This window comes from Echinococcus granulosus, assembly GCF_000524195.1.
Source record: "Echinococcus granulosus chromosome Unknown EG_S00004, whole genome shotgun sequence".
Classification (NCBI taxonomy): domain Eukaryota; kingdom Metazoa; phylum Platyhelminthes; class Cestoda; order Cyclophyllidea; family Taeniidae; genus Echinococcus; species Echinococcus granulosus.
The window spans coordinates 1,570,607-1,587,972 of NW_020170384.1; the positions used below are offsets into that span (position 1 = coordinate 1,570,607).

Below are 17,366 nucleotides of genomic sequence, written 5' to 3' on the forward strand. Positions count from 1 at the left end.
TGTATTAAAAATAAAGTTTGCTTTATTCAATTTGTTACTATTGTGTTGCACAGGCTTTGCCAGTTACGTAGATTGATTGGCGCTGCAATCAACTCCAGTGTTAAGCCATGCGCTTATTTACGGTTAGAGCCTCCCATCTGTCAAAACGAAAGACTTTAACACAGATATGGCCCAGGGAAGGGAATGGAAGCATCACATCGCTGAGGTCACATCACCACATTTGCCACGACATGACAACTTTTCGCTGAAACAATTCACTACTTCCCCACAGATAAGTGGAACCGAAACGTAATTCAAAATTTTAATTCTTTATTGGTTTTGCCTCCTCTATGCCCTTCAGCTGTCCTCTTCGTCAATCTCCTCTTCTTACGGTGATGATGGCGGCAAGTGAGATGATAATCGACAGAAAGAAATGTAGTGAATAGAAGGTGGAAGTGAAGAATGAAGGCGAGAGGGAAGAGAGGGAGAGGAAAACACAAGAAAGGAAAACTATTCATGGACTGACTGATGGGAAATGAGATGTGTGTGTGTGTACGTGTATGGCCGGACTTTAAGTTAATTAGGTAATAAATACAGGTAGTGAGAAAGCGCGCACACAGGGACGTACAGTAAAATCTGCAATCGGACGAGTGGGTGGGGTAATAATCTGTACAAAAGACGCCGTAGATCTAGGGTCAGGGGAGGCGAGGTGTCGCGCTGTCAGGTTTGTAATTTGTGGACGAAGGTGTTGGATTGTTTACTACCATAATGTTTTAGCGCTGGCCATTCAACGCTCTGTACTAAACTGGAGCTCCCTCAGCAAATTTGCCGTTCTCCTTACCTCGGCTGTTGTTTCCATATTGCTGAAGCGGAGGCTCTTCTATTACATTTCTACAAAAACGTGGGTAACTGAGTTTGGGAGCTATAGTATGCTTTCGATACAGATTAAATTAACTTTTCTTGCTAGAAAGTATATAAAATTACACAATAAGCCATGTAGGTGTTGAGGCTGCTTACACGTATCTCTTGTTCTGATGCGTCCTGCTAGTTCTCTCCTCTCTATTCTTCTTCTCCGGGTAGAGACGACATTTATAAATAATGATGAAGACAATGAAAGCCACAACGAGCGCACCGACCACCGTGCCCCCAATGATCACCTCGGTTCTCATTGCGCTACTCCTCGCCCTACCGTCTTCCGCCTGGTGTCCACTAGATGGCCCGAGGTCAGCTGGGCTACTGTCACTGCCACTTCCGCTCTTATCGCCGCCGTCCTCGCTGGTGCTGCTTGAGGCCTTTAATGAGTCCTCACCGCCTCCCTGCTTCATATCCGGTTCTCCCTCTGGGCAGAGGTCCTTATCCGTAAGCTCGGACAACTGCTTTCCGGCGAGGTTTGGTGGGCTCGCACACTTCAGCCTTTGCAGCTCACTGAAACCCAACACACACGGTTAAGTAGCTCTTAGTGAAAAATAGCGGTATAGCAAAGGTCTGATGCTTAATATAATGCCAAAGTAGTGAGACTTCAATGCCGCGCGGGGCTCTAAGTAAATAGCAGCGCTTAAAATCACAGAGGACGGTGTTATGCAACAGTACTGATTATAAGATCGGAAAAGAACTTCCAGCCAGAGACCTTGATGATTGCAAGCAGCGCATTCAGTTAGATGAATGTTTTCTAGTAAATTATTGTGCATTTGTAAGTTCTCAACTTATATAATTTAATCCAAAACTACACAAAAGCACACACAAGTATCTCGAGGTAAAACCGCATCTTTCTCATAGTGCTCCACTGAGACGATGATAACGATGATTACGTGGAGGTGGCGTTAATTTAATTTATCAAAATATATACCGGAGTTTGAACTTTAACCAATTTTTTTCTTCTCATAAATTCAAGGTTTCTCACACAAACGGAGAGGTTGCAATCAAAACATCATGATGCCAGAAATATGGAAATGGAAGTCGGCAAAATCTGTGCGATCTTAGTCGGTGGATCAATTTATCAATCATACTACCAGTTGGCGGTGAATGGAATTTTAAATTTATTTGACAGCAAGTTTGGATCAAAATCGCAAAAATTTGAGAGCGCGTGATGGATTGATCCCTCTGATTAATTGTTTTGATTTGTGGATAGGATTTGGAGTGCGCCCCTAGAGCAACCACCAAATTAATGTGATCTGCGTAGTAGACTTGTGATCTTGGCATAATCCTGAGGTCAATAATGCCTTCGTAAGTTGACGGATTGTGATGGCAGTACAGATGGGGGTGTTGTTAAATGCTAATCTGTGCGAGTTTTGTGGCTCCGCTGCATGATGCAAACGACTGGTGCAAAAGTCCCCATTTTTATAGGCGTCGAACAAGGCTGCTTCTTCGTTTTGGTGTTTGTCACACCATGTTGATGTATACAAGTATCGCAACCCGCATTTTGACGCGATTACTAGGTTCACAATGCCATCCTCTGTCATACTAGTCAGGCATGTAATGCCCTTAGTTCCCATTGAAGTGGTTCGGTTTTGCTTCAGTGCAACATCGTAACTTGGATTTTGGCATTTTGCTGCATTAGTCTATTTTTGAAATCGTAGTCAGGCTCACATGCGGCGGAGTCGTCAAGCCACTTCTAAGCCGTGCTTCTTCAAAATTAACAAAATGCTAAACGCTGTAAGGGGGGCGACATCATCGAGGTATGTGCAGTCTAAATTACTAGGTAATGCTTTGTAGTGGCCTCGGAATGAGGGAGAAGGTTAGGTCAGTTAAATTAGAATGAAGATCTTTTTATTGACGTACAGCTCCATCCAAGTGAGTATCCGTGCTGTGACTTGCGCACTGTTTAAATTGATTTTCAACGCATTTATTACCCAAACAAGCATTTGTGTTTGTACAACTACTCTCACTTTCCAAATGTCAATATGCAGATAGACAGGGACTAGCTGTGAATACAAAAACGGAAATGGTTCTTTATCTTTTCACTACTCTAGTAGTTGTTTTGTCATCTGCCGAAGGTAGCACGCCCTATGATAGCGCGGTTAACGCCCAAAATCGTCGTAGAGATTTGCAATACCACTGGGTCTCTATTTACACACTTCTCCGCATTGTAGCCATTACACTCAAGCGTAATCCGTGACTCACCGGCCAAGTTAGGCAACGCCTTCAACATGTCAACTGTTGACGTTCCTGGACTATGGGAACAAAATCGCCTTTCAATGGGCACCTGCATTGAAGCATTTGACGTGATTGAAAAAGTACAGAAAACCACATTTATCAAAAGTGGACAACTCTGGTGATGGACATGACTGCATTCAAATTGCTTGGAAGGGTTGGCAGCATGCTTCCTTAGGGGTACGGGTTGATGACATGAAACTGTACTGGTTTGGGCTTAATTGAAATCATATCGAACGGGTAAAAAAGCATTAAAGTATAAAATTCCACCACCGTCAGGGCCACCAGCAGAATCGCGGTGTGGAGCAAGGTCACCTCGACATTTCATGCGCATGCGAACGCATCTCAGTGAGATCGCTCGTCCTCTCTCGCATAATCGTGACCTCAGGGGACAGTCAAACATAAACACACACCCAGACAGAGATCGCACAATACTGAGAGAAACCGAACGAGAGAGTGAGAGAGAGAGGGTGGATGCGAAACGTGTACGAAGACGAGATAAATGAAGTATGGATAACACTGTTGATGCTAGGGTTAAAAGTGCAGTTGGTAACAGTTAGACATAGAGAGAAATCTCCTGCCTTGTCAAATACCTGGGGTTATCTGCGGGTAAGAAGTAGGCGGTAATTGCGAATGCTCACACATCGAATAAAGAAACCGCCCAATTTAGGTCGATTTATGAGTCGTGAAAATACTCAACGCATTTAACGCCCGTAGGTGTCTTTTGAGGTAGGCATTTCCCCTTGCGTACTTTTTACAGCTTAACTGAGAGGCTAGTTCCCATTGCTTAGCACTGCCCAATCACGAGTGCTTTAGCGCCTGACTCCATTTTTGGGTCTAAAACAGCACCAAAAAGGCGATGAAAATGTCCTTGTTAAGAAAAAAATACAAAAAATAGACGAATTATGACAAACTGGACTTGTAGTCATATTTGAAGCGTTACAAATACATCTAGTTGTTAAATAATATGTATTGGGCATCCACGCCTCTGGGTTACCAACTGCTGTGAATTCGTCAAGGAACGTGCAATTCAAAGTGCCAAAAGGCCGACATTAAAGTGTTGTTTTCGTTTCACCAATGAAGGGAAGTTGGCAAAAATGTTAACAGGAAACACTTTAGTTATTTCCAAAAGCAAATAGTTAAGTGAGACCTTGGTGCCAGTTGATAGCGAGTAGCCATTGGTTTATTCATATTCGTGAGTAAAAGCGATTGGTAGAAGCAGGCGATCACAAAACCCCCTACTTTTTTACCAAATAGAGAAAATTTAATAGCAAAATGAAGAAGGTGACTATACCGATTACTAAAAAGACGTGTATTATAGCCTTGTTAGCAAGTCTAGGCACTTAGAAAATAGAAGGGAAGTAGTGCGCTGAAAAGTGGCGGAAGAGTTGCCATTACGGTTCGAGTGGTTAGTTCTCCTGCATTAGCAGAGGCTTTGACTTTATTTTACGAAATGGGCAAAAGACGTGGGAAGATGTGACACAGACTTTGAAAATTACCTCATAGCATTGGGAGTCCTCGAATTACTATAGGAATAAATCAGATATGAAAGATTTTTTGGAGCTATGACAAGTGAAACGCAGTGATAAATCAGTAACTAGCAGTTTGTTTGCGATATCTCTATTTTTATTTGGATCCCACATTTGTAAATACGTGAACAAAGAGTATAAATGCGCCTGCATTAGAGCTAAAAAAGATATGCAAGTTGACTCGATTTATTGATATGTGAGACACAACTGGAGTCATTTCCTTTCTTCCCTTCGTGAAATAACTGCCAACTTTTACCTATCTTGGTTCTAATTTCGCAAGCTATTAGGCAACGGACATGTTCTGGAAATTGTCAAAACACTTCCTCATCTCATACTAATGTTAGTGTTTAGGAGACGTGAAACATGAGCGCTTACGGAGCGTAGTATCCAAAGTCTCCTTGCTTCCTCTTAAAACCGCAATTGGGATAAGCTATTTATTTTGAAATGAAGATTTCTACTTTTAACGAGCTACAAAACTATTTGGTCATATACTTACTTTGATGAGATTGCAAGATATGAATGCGGAATCTGGAAAACCCACTTCCTTATGAAAGCAACTGCATTTCAACAGCAGATTTTAAAAACTAGAGTAGATTTTGTCAAGTAGCTTCAAATTAGGATGAATCCGAAACCTCGTAGCTTTATTAAATGCGTATATATATGGAAGTGACAGACAAAAGCAGACTCACTTTTCCACAACACCTGGGTGTAGGTGTTTCAGTTTCACCATTGAGCAATCGCAATTCCAGTCGTTGTCATTAATTTTCAGACGCCTGGAATCGCTCTCCGTCAACCATTTGGCCAATGCCTCCCATGGCAACTGGAGGAGATGGCACTTCTTTATTTCCAGCGAGCGCAGCCGGGGTAGGAGTTTCTCAAAATCTGCCGGAGTTCCAACTATCTTGGTGCTCATCAATCCCAGATCTGTTAGGTACTCCATTTCCGTAAGATCAGCGATGTTGACCGTAAGACCGTTGGCTACCACCAGGTAGTTCAAAGACTTCTCCAATCCCTGAAGCATGTTTTTGTCCACCACTGCTGAGCCTTGGACATTCCTTAGTGTCAAACGCTTCAGTTTATTCTTTCCCCCGACTTTGGCGAAGTAGCCAGTCTCCACCTTGTCAATGAAGGATCGCTGAACCTCAATCTTCTGAATTCCACTGCTGGCTAATTGTGGCTCCTCCAGAGAGAGCCATGTCCCCTCCGGCAGTTGGGACATTACTAGGGTCTGGATCTCTGGACTTTGCAGATCCTCTCCATGAGGTACCTCTTCCCTGCAAATAAGGATTAACTGATGAAGGAAACAGCCTTTCTTGGGCATGCCTTGGGCACTGCCCGTGTGAGAAAAGATAATCGAAAGGATGAAAAGACTGAGAAGGAGCTTCATGAGATTTGGAGGTTGAAGCGAAGGAAGTTATGATGTGTGTGTGTGTATGTGGAGATAACGGCGAAACGGTAGTAGAGGGAGCCTGACGGATGAATGCCTGATCGAGATACAGGTGAGTGTGTGTGTATGTGTGTGCGTAAACGTTGGGATGTTTTGAGTGTGGCGAGTTGAAGCAAAGTGAAACTGACTCACCGCAGCAGTTGCCGCAGCAACAGCCAATGCATGGAGCCCAGCCTCGTAATTGGTTGCGCAATGCCGTTTACGCAAGCACGCGCGCATGCACGCACGCACTCGAGCTAGCGCGCACGCACGCCAAGTAGCACGCACGAGGTCGTGCACCAGGCAATGCATTCCAAAAGCAACGGCATTGTCTCCCCTTCTAAAAACCGCCGGCTGAGCACCCGTCCACCAATTGTGTGAGTGGCATCAATGACGCATGAAACCCCATTTCTGTTTAGTGAAAGGACAAGATATTTCGATATTTGCAACATTGGAAAAAACAACGGCCAAAATAGTCTTTTTTGGCAATATTTTATTTAACTCAATTAGCTTTATTTAATTCAACATGTGACTAACTCAGGCAGGTATTTGGATTAAGTGTACAACGGTTGAGTGAAACCTAAAATACTTGTTTAGTTAAATTGCCGTTGATTTAAAAAGTTTGCCGGTTTGAAGGGGACTTTAATGTTGACATAACACTCCAAAGGTCAATTTTAAGTAATTTTTTCACTTTGGGACCTGCAGTACCTCCAGCACGCTATAAAAAGGAAAGCATAAAATAGCAACCCTCACCATTTGGTGTTTGCGGAGTGTTTTGACAAGTGAATTTTCTAGTCTGCCGTCGTACCTCAAACTGCAATGACAGAGGAACAGATCGAACTCCTCGAGCAAAACTTCGGCCTGCATACACTCGACCCTTAGAGCTGGGAGGAGAGTCCACTGTTCAAGAGGACGCTGACTTCCATTAACTTTTTGGACCAATTTAACAGCTGTTCAAGAACCAAAAAATGTAATTCTCCCACAAATAAAAGTAATTGTCATTCCTTTCGCCAATTTCCACCAAACTCATTCATGTATGCCAGAATTTGGTGCAACCAATTTTCCTCAATTGATGAATATTGCATGTCACACATTTGCGACGCTGGAATCAAGTATGAAAATGGTGGCATCACATGTTACGCTGATGCCAAAGTTGTTAGTATTGCGTAAATATAGAAGCAAAATTCACTACTCAATAATTTATTAGAAATAGAAAAGTTAACGGTGGACTGTGTCACCTTAGCTAATTGGACTGCTTAAAGCCTGCATCGTTGATCTTTGACTGAATCCGCGCAACACTTGAGCCAACTTCTATTTGCTCTGCTGCAGTCTTACGTAATGACGACATTTTGCGGAAGTTCCTTGCAGCAAACCAATGACGTCTGATTCAAGCACAACTTGAGCACCCATTGCTGCAGCATTCATCCAATTGGTTGCTAGTCGTTACAGCCGAAAATGACCCCCAAATCTTCTTGACGCCAGTTTCATTTAACATCAGCACACAATGTCTTGGGTCCAATTTTAAACTCGGTTTTATGCATCAAAACGGCTATTTTTAGCAGTAGCACTTTATTTGTTTGGTGACGGTCCACTTAAGGGCTCCGCCATTGCACCCTTGCTGGGCAGCCCAGCCCTCGGATCATGCCAGTATACTCCAAGCCCCTCTGTACATCGACAATACGTATTCTACCCTAGTAATATGCTTTTCTTTGTCTTCAGAGGAGTCTTGAGACGCTGTAGTAGTGTTTCTAAGATTGCAATCCCTCTAGAAAATTCCAAGCAGGATCACTTGAACACAATGGAGTTAATGAGCTTTTCCAGAACTAGCAGCACTTGTAATTTACGCTTCAAGAAATCCGCATCAAGCATGTATTCACCAGCATTTCAAACTACAAAAAGTGCCGGTTTTTTAGTCCTCTTCTCGCAGCTAATAATTCCTATCTAACCGAATGTGACCTTGGCCCTTATGCAATGACTTTACCAAGTCATGGGGTGGGTGATAACCTATTTGGCCGAGGATATTGGCGGTGCAGTTGCTCCGTCCGTCCCAAATTACCGCTCCGCGCGCATTGCTGATGTCTAAGGGTCTAATTCCATTTGGACAACTACTTGGCGTCTATTTGCACAGATCGGGTTGATTGCGTAGGAGGGAGAACGTTGACCCCGATTGACGTTGAGGATTTATTACGGTAATAAGCTAATTAACATTATACCCACCTACCGCCACTACTTAGGCAGTAACATCATGCACATCCTGCCACCTTTGAGCATAACGATCTGTGATTTGGTAGGCAATGCTCGACGTAAAGTCGGGTACACGCACAACTTAAGATCGGGATGCCTTTAAATCCACTGAAAGCACCCGCCTTCCTGTTTTGTTTCAGACATCCTGCGATGCACCCTAACAACTGTTTAAAAAGAGCCCACATTAACAGAGCAAGCTCACACCTTGGGGTATTTCACAAGCACAGTACACTCTGAAAAGTAGGGGAAAATGCAGCAGACCATTAAATGTTTACGTTGATCGCACTCACCACGTCCGTAGAATTAGCAACTGTTTGATGGATAACGCTCAAATAACGTCAAGGCAACAAATCGTAACATTAAGTCGAGCTAGATGACAGATCTTAAGGCTGGCGCATTCTTTCAGATTTACACACGAGCGCTAGACACGCAACATCGTGACCTCAAGGGAGAATGATCATACTTTGGAGTACCTTCGAGGAAAAAAATTCACGAGAATTAGTAACTATTGGGAAGTCCCAGGAGCTGAGATTTGAAACTTCCTGCGCAAGAACTCCTCCTTTGCAGGAGTTCAAACACCAATGGCGTAGGAATTTTATACCGTAGAATGAGGACAGTCGATGACCCTCAGACCAAATAGTTTTGATCGCATTGCCATTCATGTAATTTGAGTAGCAATAACACTTTGTGCTTTAAAGTCCTACACCAAAACACCACATGAGCCACTAAGACTCTTCAAAGGCAAACTACATCCGCCCAAGCTAATCTTCCGCCATTGTACAACTATTCCAGAAATTTAAGGGCAAAATATCACAAGCTTAAACATGGATAATAAAAAATACAAGATTAGTCAGAAGTCAACATCCCAACCCTCATTATTTCCCACATCATCAACTTTAGCTTCATCTGGGCTCTTGGAAGAGTCCTCGAAGTTATCATTGACCGCTTTCGACTGATCAGCATCTACAGCTTGAACTTCCGAAGGTTCTGGGTGAACGGAACTCGACTCAAGGATAATGCGAGGTGTCGAAGCCACAGTACCCCCCACCGCCAACTGCTTCTCCTGGCGATCTACAACGGTTCGTGAGAAATAGGCAGTCTTTGATTGGGATATGTATGCGTTGCTGAAGGGAGGAGCAGATGGAATATTAGTGGTTGGTAAGTCTTCCTTTTCGCAATAAGTGTTCCCTGGTAAAGCACTGTCAGACCTGAATCGCCGAAGGTCATGGTGTTCTTGTGTCACATTAACCGAGATATCTGCATCTTCGGCCCAGGTGGTTTCATCCTCACCCAAATCGGCATTGTTTGCTGGTTTTGCCGAAAGAGGCGACTGCCCTTCTTCAAGAAGTTTCTCAGCAGAAGTACCAGCGTTAATAGCTTGTTCTTCAAAAAGAGGTTCGTTTCCTTCAACCCTTTCCACCTCTGTCTTCCACTCATTTGAGGAAGTAGGTGTTTGAGCTTTGATTTCTTCTTCTAAACCTTCAGAATCAATTTTTTTGGTCGGTGGCGAATTTCCATACAAATCCCAATCGCGGGGTTCGTTCGCGGACACATTGGCATCAATTTCCGATGATCTAGCAGTCTCCAGCTCACCTTCGGCATTTCGTTGAATCAAATTAGAATCTGGTTCGACCGGCTTGTCATCTGTATGAAGATTTGGCTTTTCTTCATCATTAATATTGGTATCCGCATCTCCACCCCATGCATTGTCACCTTCACTCCAGTCAGCATTAAATGAAGCCAATTTCTCAGGACTGGTTTCAGATCTACCAGTCTCATCCAAATCAGTTGCTCTGGTAGTATGAGATGCAATAGTACCGGAAGGTAGGAGCACTTCAGTATCAGGATTAGTTGGTGTTCCATCAGGATTTGCCACATCAGATGACTCTTCTTTACTATTATTAGCAGGAGAATCAGTTTTAGCCATACTCTGTACATCAATTTCGAGATTTTGAAGACTGGCAAAATCGGAAGGATCTGTATCTGCTTCCCACCCACCTTTCCAATTCGCAAATTCATCCCCAACAGTACCGACAGCCTCAACCTTTTGGTCCACAATTGCCGACTCTCCGAGATCTCCAATCCCGGCGACATCGACATTTTCATTCACTGACAATTTGGCATTAACTTCAAACCCCGAATCAGCAGACAACTCTTTTCCATTATTATCTTCAATCAACCTAGACTGCGGTGAAGTGTCTAGATCGGATGAATAAAGAGCAATTGGTCTTCCCACATCACGGGCACCGATGTTTACAGCTTCAACCAGTTCTTCTCCGGAGCCTTTGTTTACTGCCTGTTCTACAACAGGCGACTGCATGTCGGTCGCTACTGTTCCATCCATTTCCCTTTCCTCAGGTTTATTCACAATAGAGTCATCAATGTTCGTAAGAACTTTGTCATCTTTGTTTATGGCAAATTCTTCTTCCAAATACTCAGCTTTCTGGTTGTTGACATCGACGGGTTCAGCGTTTCTGCTATCACTCGCTTCTCCCCCCACATCTCCGTCAATCCAATTAGCAAGCCCATTGTCAGCATCTGGACGTCCTAGTGTGGAAGTAGGACAGCTCGTCACCATCGCTGGAACAGAAATCTCTGCTGACGCGCTCAGCTCACCAGCATCATCACCGCCTAGATCGCTTAATGAGATGGAATCGTCTTTACTAGCACTTTCTTCTTTAACGGAGAGTACGGTGGTGACTTCTTGATTTGAAAAGTTGGTTTGATCGCTTGTAGGGAATAAGAACTCATGATTCGCCTGAATATCTATATCTTGTTCATTGGAAGCCGCTGAAACACACACCTTTTTGTTCGTCGTTGAATGGCCAATTAAGTTTCCGTCATCGCCATCATTTTTTTCATCATTCCAGTCAGCAGGTTCGTTGAGAGTTTCCGAAACTCTTGACACAGAAGTAGGACAGGTCGTTATCATCGGTGGAACAGAGACCGTTGCTGGTGTCTTTAATTCATTAGCATTATCATCTAAAACGGAAAGAATGCTAGAGTTATTGTCGTCGTTTTCTGACTTTTTGACAGAGGGCGGACTGATAAGCTCGTGACTTGGGGAGATGCCGTTATCCTTCATGGAAGGCTGGGGTTCCCGATTATCCAGAATATCAAAACCCTGCTGCAACCCCCCAAAAACACCTTCCTTTTCCGTTGGTGGATCAGTTAAACCTAATTTGGGCTGCTCCAAAAATGCACCTTTTAAAGAAGGGCTTTTAGGAACACTAGGTAGGCCCTCGCCCTTGCTGTCGGTTGGGAAAGAATCCCCCTCTTCGACGAATGAAGGAGTCTTTTGAACACTCAAAAAGTGTTTATCACCAGGAATGTCATTAGGTAACGTCAGTTCCAATTTAACCATGCTAGCTTCAGAAGAATTTGCGGCTGAATTATGAGACGTTGAGCTTGACTGCACACACTTTTTTCCGTCCTCCATGCTTGGTTGATTTTTCCTCAGAAGAGAATAGGGGTGATAGGGTTGGAGGGCTGTATCGTTGTCAGATTGATCACCTATTTCTAACAAAGTACTATAGTGATTATTAAATCGGTTTTCGGCTGTGGTATTACCGTCTATTGTCATGGTTTCTGCAGATCTATAAGCATCCAAGCTAAGTCTATCAATGCTCTCAATTTCTGCACGCGTTTCGACATCTTGTTGCCCTGATTCCTCAATTGCAGTAGATGCTACTTTTGAAGATAAAACAGCTGCAGATTCCTCATTTACTTCCTTCCCTTCCTTATCTTCCTGTGAATCTTTGACAGTAGCCTTGGTAACTGGAGGTACAGTCAATTCCGGTGCGGTAAAATTCTTCATCCTTGGCTCGTGAGTTGACAGAGAAACAGGACTTTTAGGAGGTGCTTCCACGTCGTCATGCGAGACTTCCTCTTGATTCGGTTCAGTCATTTGACAAGGAGCGGCTTCCTCCCTAGCTTCTTCATGAGGCCAAATTCCCAAGTGACTGTTCCATCCTTCAACTTCAGTTGGTAGCAGAGTTGACGAAACTGCCTCTGGTTTGGATTTCTGCATTGATGCCAAATGTGCGTCTGTGCCACGGATGGTACATTTCTCCGTAGAAGACAGTGAAGGTTCAACTAATTCCAGAGCAGAGGAATCGAGACGAGCAGTCTTTAAATCCTCTGGAACAACAGAAGGCCCATCGTTTTCAGGATGAGATGAAGCAACTTCCCAACCAACCTCATTCTTGGCTAAAATAGAAGGATTAGGTTTCTCCAAAACTTCACTCTCGTTTTTTTCCACTTCAAAGACAGGAGCAAATCCAGCCGAATGAGCAGCGATAGCTTTTGATTCGAATTCCACTTCCTCCTTTTGCAGAAGACTTAATTCAAGAGAATGCGGTGCTCCCTTAGCGATGGATAAATCGTTGGATTCTTCAGTCAAAGATGCAAGAGCCTTCGGCTCCCCATGTTGAAATTGTGAGGGTTGACGTTTTTCGAGAGCCGTAGTCAGAAGAGACGCGTGTGCATCTGAAGTAGGTCTCACTTCATCAGTGTCTGGGATAACTGACTGCTTGACGGTGTCACCTGCTCGCAGTGGACCGGTACTCAGCTGCCCCCATACCACGAAAATAGGCGCACAGACCCGTCGGGCGAGGAGAGAGACAGTTTGAGAAGTAGAAGGGACCTCCTCTTCGCCCTCCAGACGCAGCTGCCAGAGATGTGCTACCGCATCGCCTCCGAAGATATATTCCAGCAGACAGGAGAGAAGGTGGGGTACGGCCACATGGGCGAATACCGAGGCAAGATTAGAACTCTGTGCGCGTGCAGCTGCGCTGTCCAATTGGCGCGATCTGTGCGCTGCTACGATCGCCTCGGCTGCGCCGCTCAGTATTCGAATGCTTGCTGATAGCACTCTGAGTGTTGAAATGAATAAAATAAGTTAGTTCTGGGCTTGGGGTTTCGGTCAGTTGGAGTCTACGCTAAAAAAATAATGCCAATAGAATCCTAGAATGAACTTGTAGAGGAAGGGAATATATATAGCCAGTCGAAGCTCGGTAAATAAGCAATGCGTTACTAAGCTCTATTTATCGCAAAGAATGAATAATTCGTAGCTTCCAAAGGCATAGTGATATTTTACAAATACGATTAGGTCCTGGGAAAAAAGTGCCACCTATTTGCGTTGCAGAGAACGAAGATCTCGAGAGAGTTTTACAAAATCGACAGAAAAAACAGCAAGTTAAATAGTTCACAACAGTTTAGCTAACATAAGAGTGGGAAGAGATACTCCAGTCGTCTCCACCCTCAAAAATAGTAAAAGATTAGAAATAGGTAGGTAGTAACAGCTGTGATAGTACGCTATGAGTAAGCCCAGTTACCGAGGGAAGATTCTCCAGGACAAGGATTACAGTCGACCGAGAATGTTCTTAGGTTTCAGTTTGAGGCTTCAGCTATTCAGAGCCCAAAGATAAATTAGTACAGCAGTAAAGCCTCGAGAAGATACAACGCTCAAATGCCTACAATGAAACTATCGCTTTGTATTTGAAACGAATCGTGCTGTTCGTTTTGACGGTAACAAAGCAAAGCACGGAGGCGATTTATGAATGGTCTTAAGTATTGAAAACAAGGCCACAAACTTCTCAACGGAAGGGATTGCAGTTTGCAAATATCGCAAACTAGCACTTCTTCAAGATTAAAAATGAAATGTGAAGAAGCTCTAGTTGCCATAAGGAATAAGCGTTTCGCGATTTATTTAAAGGCCAAATTAATAAATAGCAGTAGATTACGAATAACTTCAAGTAGTAAGGAAAAAATTACAAAATACAGCCGTTTTAGCTACAGGACATGAGATTTGCAATGGGGCATGCCAGTAGTCGCAATGCATTCAAACAATGAACTATAAAAAAGAGAATTCCCTAGCGATTGCAACGGCTGAAGTTCACCAAATCCAGCCATCCTCAATAAGAGACCTAATTGTACTAATACAGAATAAAAAACAAAGAAAGGTGTTCAATTAATCACATTCAAGGCTGACATACCCATCCCTGAGTCCAACGGAACAGCAAATACAGAGGCCATTAAAGGCAGTAAGCAGGCGATTACAAAAGAAAGCGATTGGAGGGTGAAGCGCGATAGCCATGGGAGCCGAGAACTCATCAGGACTTGTGCTTTCTGGTTGATTAGTCATAAAGGGCAGTTCTGATAACTCCCAAGGCCATAGTTCCAACGTGGCACTCAATTCTATCAGTGCATTTGTCAGTAGAGCCTAGCAGACACACATGCCTGAGTAAAAACGCAAACTCACCTCAAAGTAATTCAAAGTCGCACGAGAAAAAATTGCTCCTAAGTGAGCTCGAAAATCGCAACCAATTCGAGCAAACGACCGACCAAAATAGAGTGCCTGAGTCATGACTGAGTGGATCTGTTGGAAGGTTGTAGGTGCATCCACGCTATCAAGGGTAATCGAGTCATTGGCCATGGCTAGCCTAATCCTGTCACTAATCTCAGAGGGTGTGAAGTGAGGAAGGCTGAGGAGAGTGTTGAGATCTCCGTTCAAGCCATCCAGAAAGATACCAACCTGATGCACAAGCCAAGAGTGGAAAAGACTCGCCTCGGTGGAGGGACCGAGATAATCAATACCGTTTGTTGCTAGGCCCCGTAGTGTCAGAGCAGTTTCGTCTATGTGGAGTGGAGAGATATCCGCAAGGACTGGTTGTTGATGTGGATCAGTCAATTTAGACGAGTAGGCCTCTTCATCAGCGAACACGGCACTAAAGGGAAAGCTTGCTTAGAACTAAGCTATTTCAAAGCCATTTGACGCAAATAGAACGACCAAATCTCACCGATACTGCGTGATACTGTCGAAAAGCTGAACTCGAGTTACTTCAATTCGCCTCATGGCTCGAATAAAGGCCCTGTATTCAGCTTGCTGATGCCCAGAAATGTGTGCCGATTTGGTTGCTGAAGAGGAATCAAAACTGGACAAACCTATCGGTTTTGTGAGGGCAAATTCCAGCTGATCTTTTATGCAAATAGCTCGTGCTTGAAGGAAATTCAAGCGTAATTCCTGTTCAGTAAAAGCTTCGAACTGTCGCAAGTATATAACCACCTGGAGTATATAAAGCCGAATATGATAAAGCAGTTCTTATAGACGCTTTTACCTTCAGGCAGACGGGCAGTGTAACTGGTTCTCTGAGCTGTTTGCAAAGCTGACTGAAAAGTTGACCACTTATCTCTTGAGCCTGAAGACCCACCATCCGAACTATGGGCACTGTCCGACCGTATTTTTTCGTCATGCGCTTGGTATGGCTTAAGATATTGAGGGCATCCTGACAATAGCCGTTTCGAATGCAAGTATCCATGAGTTGTGGTAGCTCCAGAAAATCTAAAATCTGATGAAAAGCAACGACATAGGTAGGAAACACAAAAGGTGGTACCAACTTGGGTGTATTTCTGAACGAACTTAGCAGAGACGCGAAAAGCAGAAGCATTTTTTCCGATGTTATCGAAAATAGTTTGAGCAGCACTGGAAACACCAGCAATACTTGCAAGTAAATTCACATTCGATTCAGATATGGACAAGAACTCTCGGTGAACATCACGACTTGTGTTTGCATTAGCAAGAAAAATCGGGTAGTTTTCGACAGCAAGCTGTTCCGTTTTGTATCTGATACTGTCTTCTTCCATTTGAATACGCTTTGGGGTGGCAGCTAATTCGTCAAGACGAAGGTGTGAAAGTTTGCTAATACAATCCGCAAACTGAGGGTCTGCAGAAACAGAACTCTCCACCTCCGAAGATAGCAAGAGCATTTGAATAAGTTTCTCAACCTCGACTTTTGCATCAAAGTTTGATAAATCAGTCACAGAGTCCTCACCCATTGTCTAAAACGGCAATTAATAAGGTAAAGGAAAGACCATGTTTCCCGTACTAAACAAGAACAAAGGGTCTTCTTGGTAAGAATTTATATTTGGGATAGATTTAGCGGGAAAATAAAAGATAGCAAGCCATCGAAAAACAAGACAGAGAGACTAAAATATGCAATCGGATTCCAATAACGGCCGATTTGTACAAGATGCCCCAAAATCCTTTATTTTCTGAGAATAGCCAGTTTCGCAGTCTCGTCACCCTTTTCATGTACGCACAAGTACATACTAACAGCAATCCAATGGTCAGTACTCCATCCAAACTATACGCACTGACCATTAGAAGATACTACTTCCCAACGCGGAGGCGACCCAAAGCACACCAACTTATGCTTCGCGCTGTATCTGCAGCATCTGAAATAATTGCATTACTGCTTTATAGCCTTATAATTTACACCACTCAGAAATTTTAGGTTAAGCGAAATAAGAAGTCTAGGATTGCGTAACACCGTAGGATTAAAAACAGGGGATTTTCAGAAAGCATTCAAATTTGCGTGTCAGTGTTTTGGAAGGATAATACATCTAACTTCCAAAAAATTTGTGTATAAATACATTTTAAAAAGTTTTAGGAATTTTGCAGTCATTGCCATTTTTGTTCTGGCAATTTCATTTATTACTCCCAGGAATAACCCATCATTGCTCATAACGGCAACCTTTTGAATGATTGTTTTGTTGTCTTAACTGAGAACCGAGCACATTTTTTTTGTATGTTTTGGTTATGCTTATCTACAAATGCTAAAGGTATTATTGATTTCTGGGTGAAGTATTTGCCGGTTTCTTTGCGCTATTTTTACGATGTCTGTCACTAAACGGGTTTTATTTTCATTAAGTATTTTTAAGACAAATTTACTGACTATCCACTTTAATGCACTGATCTGTTTCCTGTACACCCACTGAAGACAGTTTCGGAATGCCAGTCGCTTTCCTCTCCATCGTCAAAAACTATTTGAATATTTATTTTAAACTCGTGTGCAACTGGAGATTTTACGTGTAAAACTTATCCACAATCTTCACTTTTCCTAGTGGTAGACCTCACTGCGTTATCTCAATTTTCTTGTATGTTGCCCGATTGGGTTATCCCATCCCATCGCTTAAGTTTTGAGTGATTATGTTTTTATTTTGTAAAAATTTATCAAAGTCAAAAATGCATAATCTTT

The 17,366-nt window shown here is 43.2% G+C and overlaps 1 protein-coding gene across 1 annotated transcript; it reads right to left on the minus strand. All coding sequences in view use genetic code 11, as the record gives it.

Moving 5' to 3' along the window:
• Nucleotides 1–779: 779 nt before the first annotated feature.
• EGR_01156 (Conserved oligomeric Golgi complex subunit) lies at nt 780–16,164 on the minus strand (the record flags this gene model as incomplete). The annotated part of the gene is made up of 10 exons (XM_024490405.1): nt 780–870; nt 997–1,404; nt 5,348–5,932; nt 6,893–7,034; nt 9,199–13,202; nt 14,325–14,551; nt 14,591–15,056; nt 15,129–15,394; nt 15,447–15,670; nt 15,696–16,164. 10 exons carry the CDS (start codon nt 16,162–16,164, stop codon nt 780–782), a joined length of 6,882 nt encoding a protein of 2,293 aa, XP_024355224.1.
• Nucleotides 16,165–17,366: the final 1,202 nt, after the last annotated feature.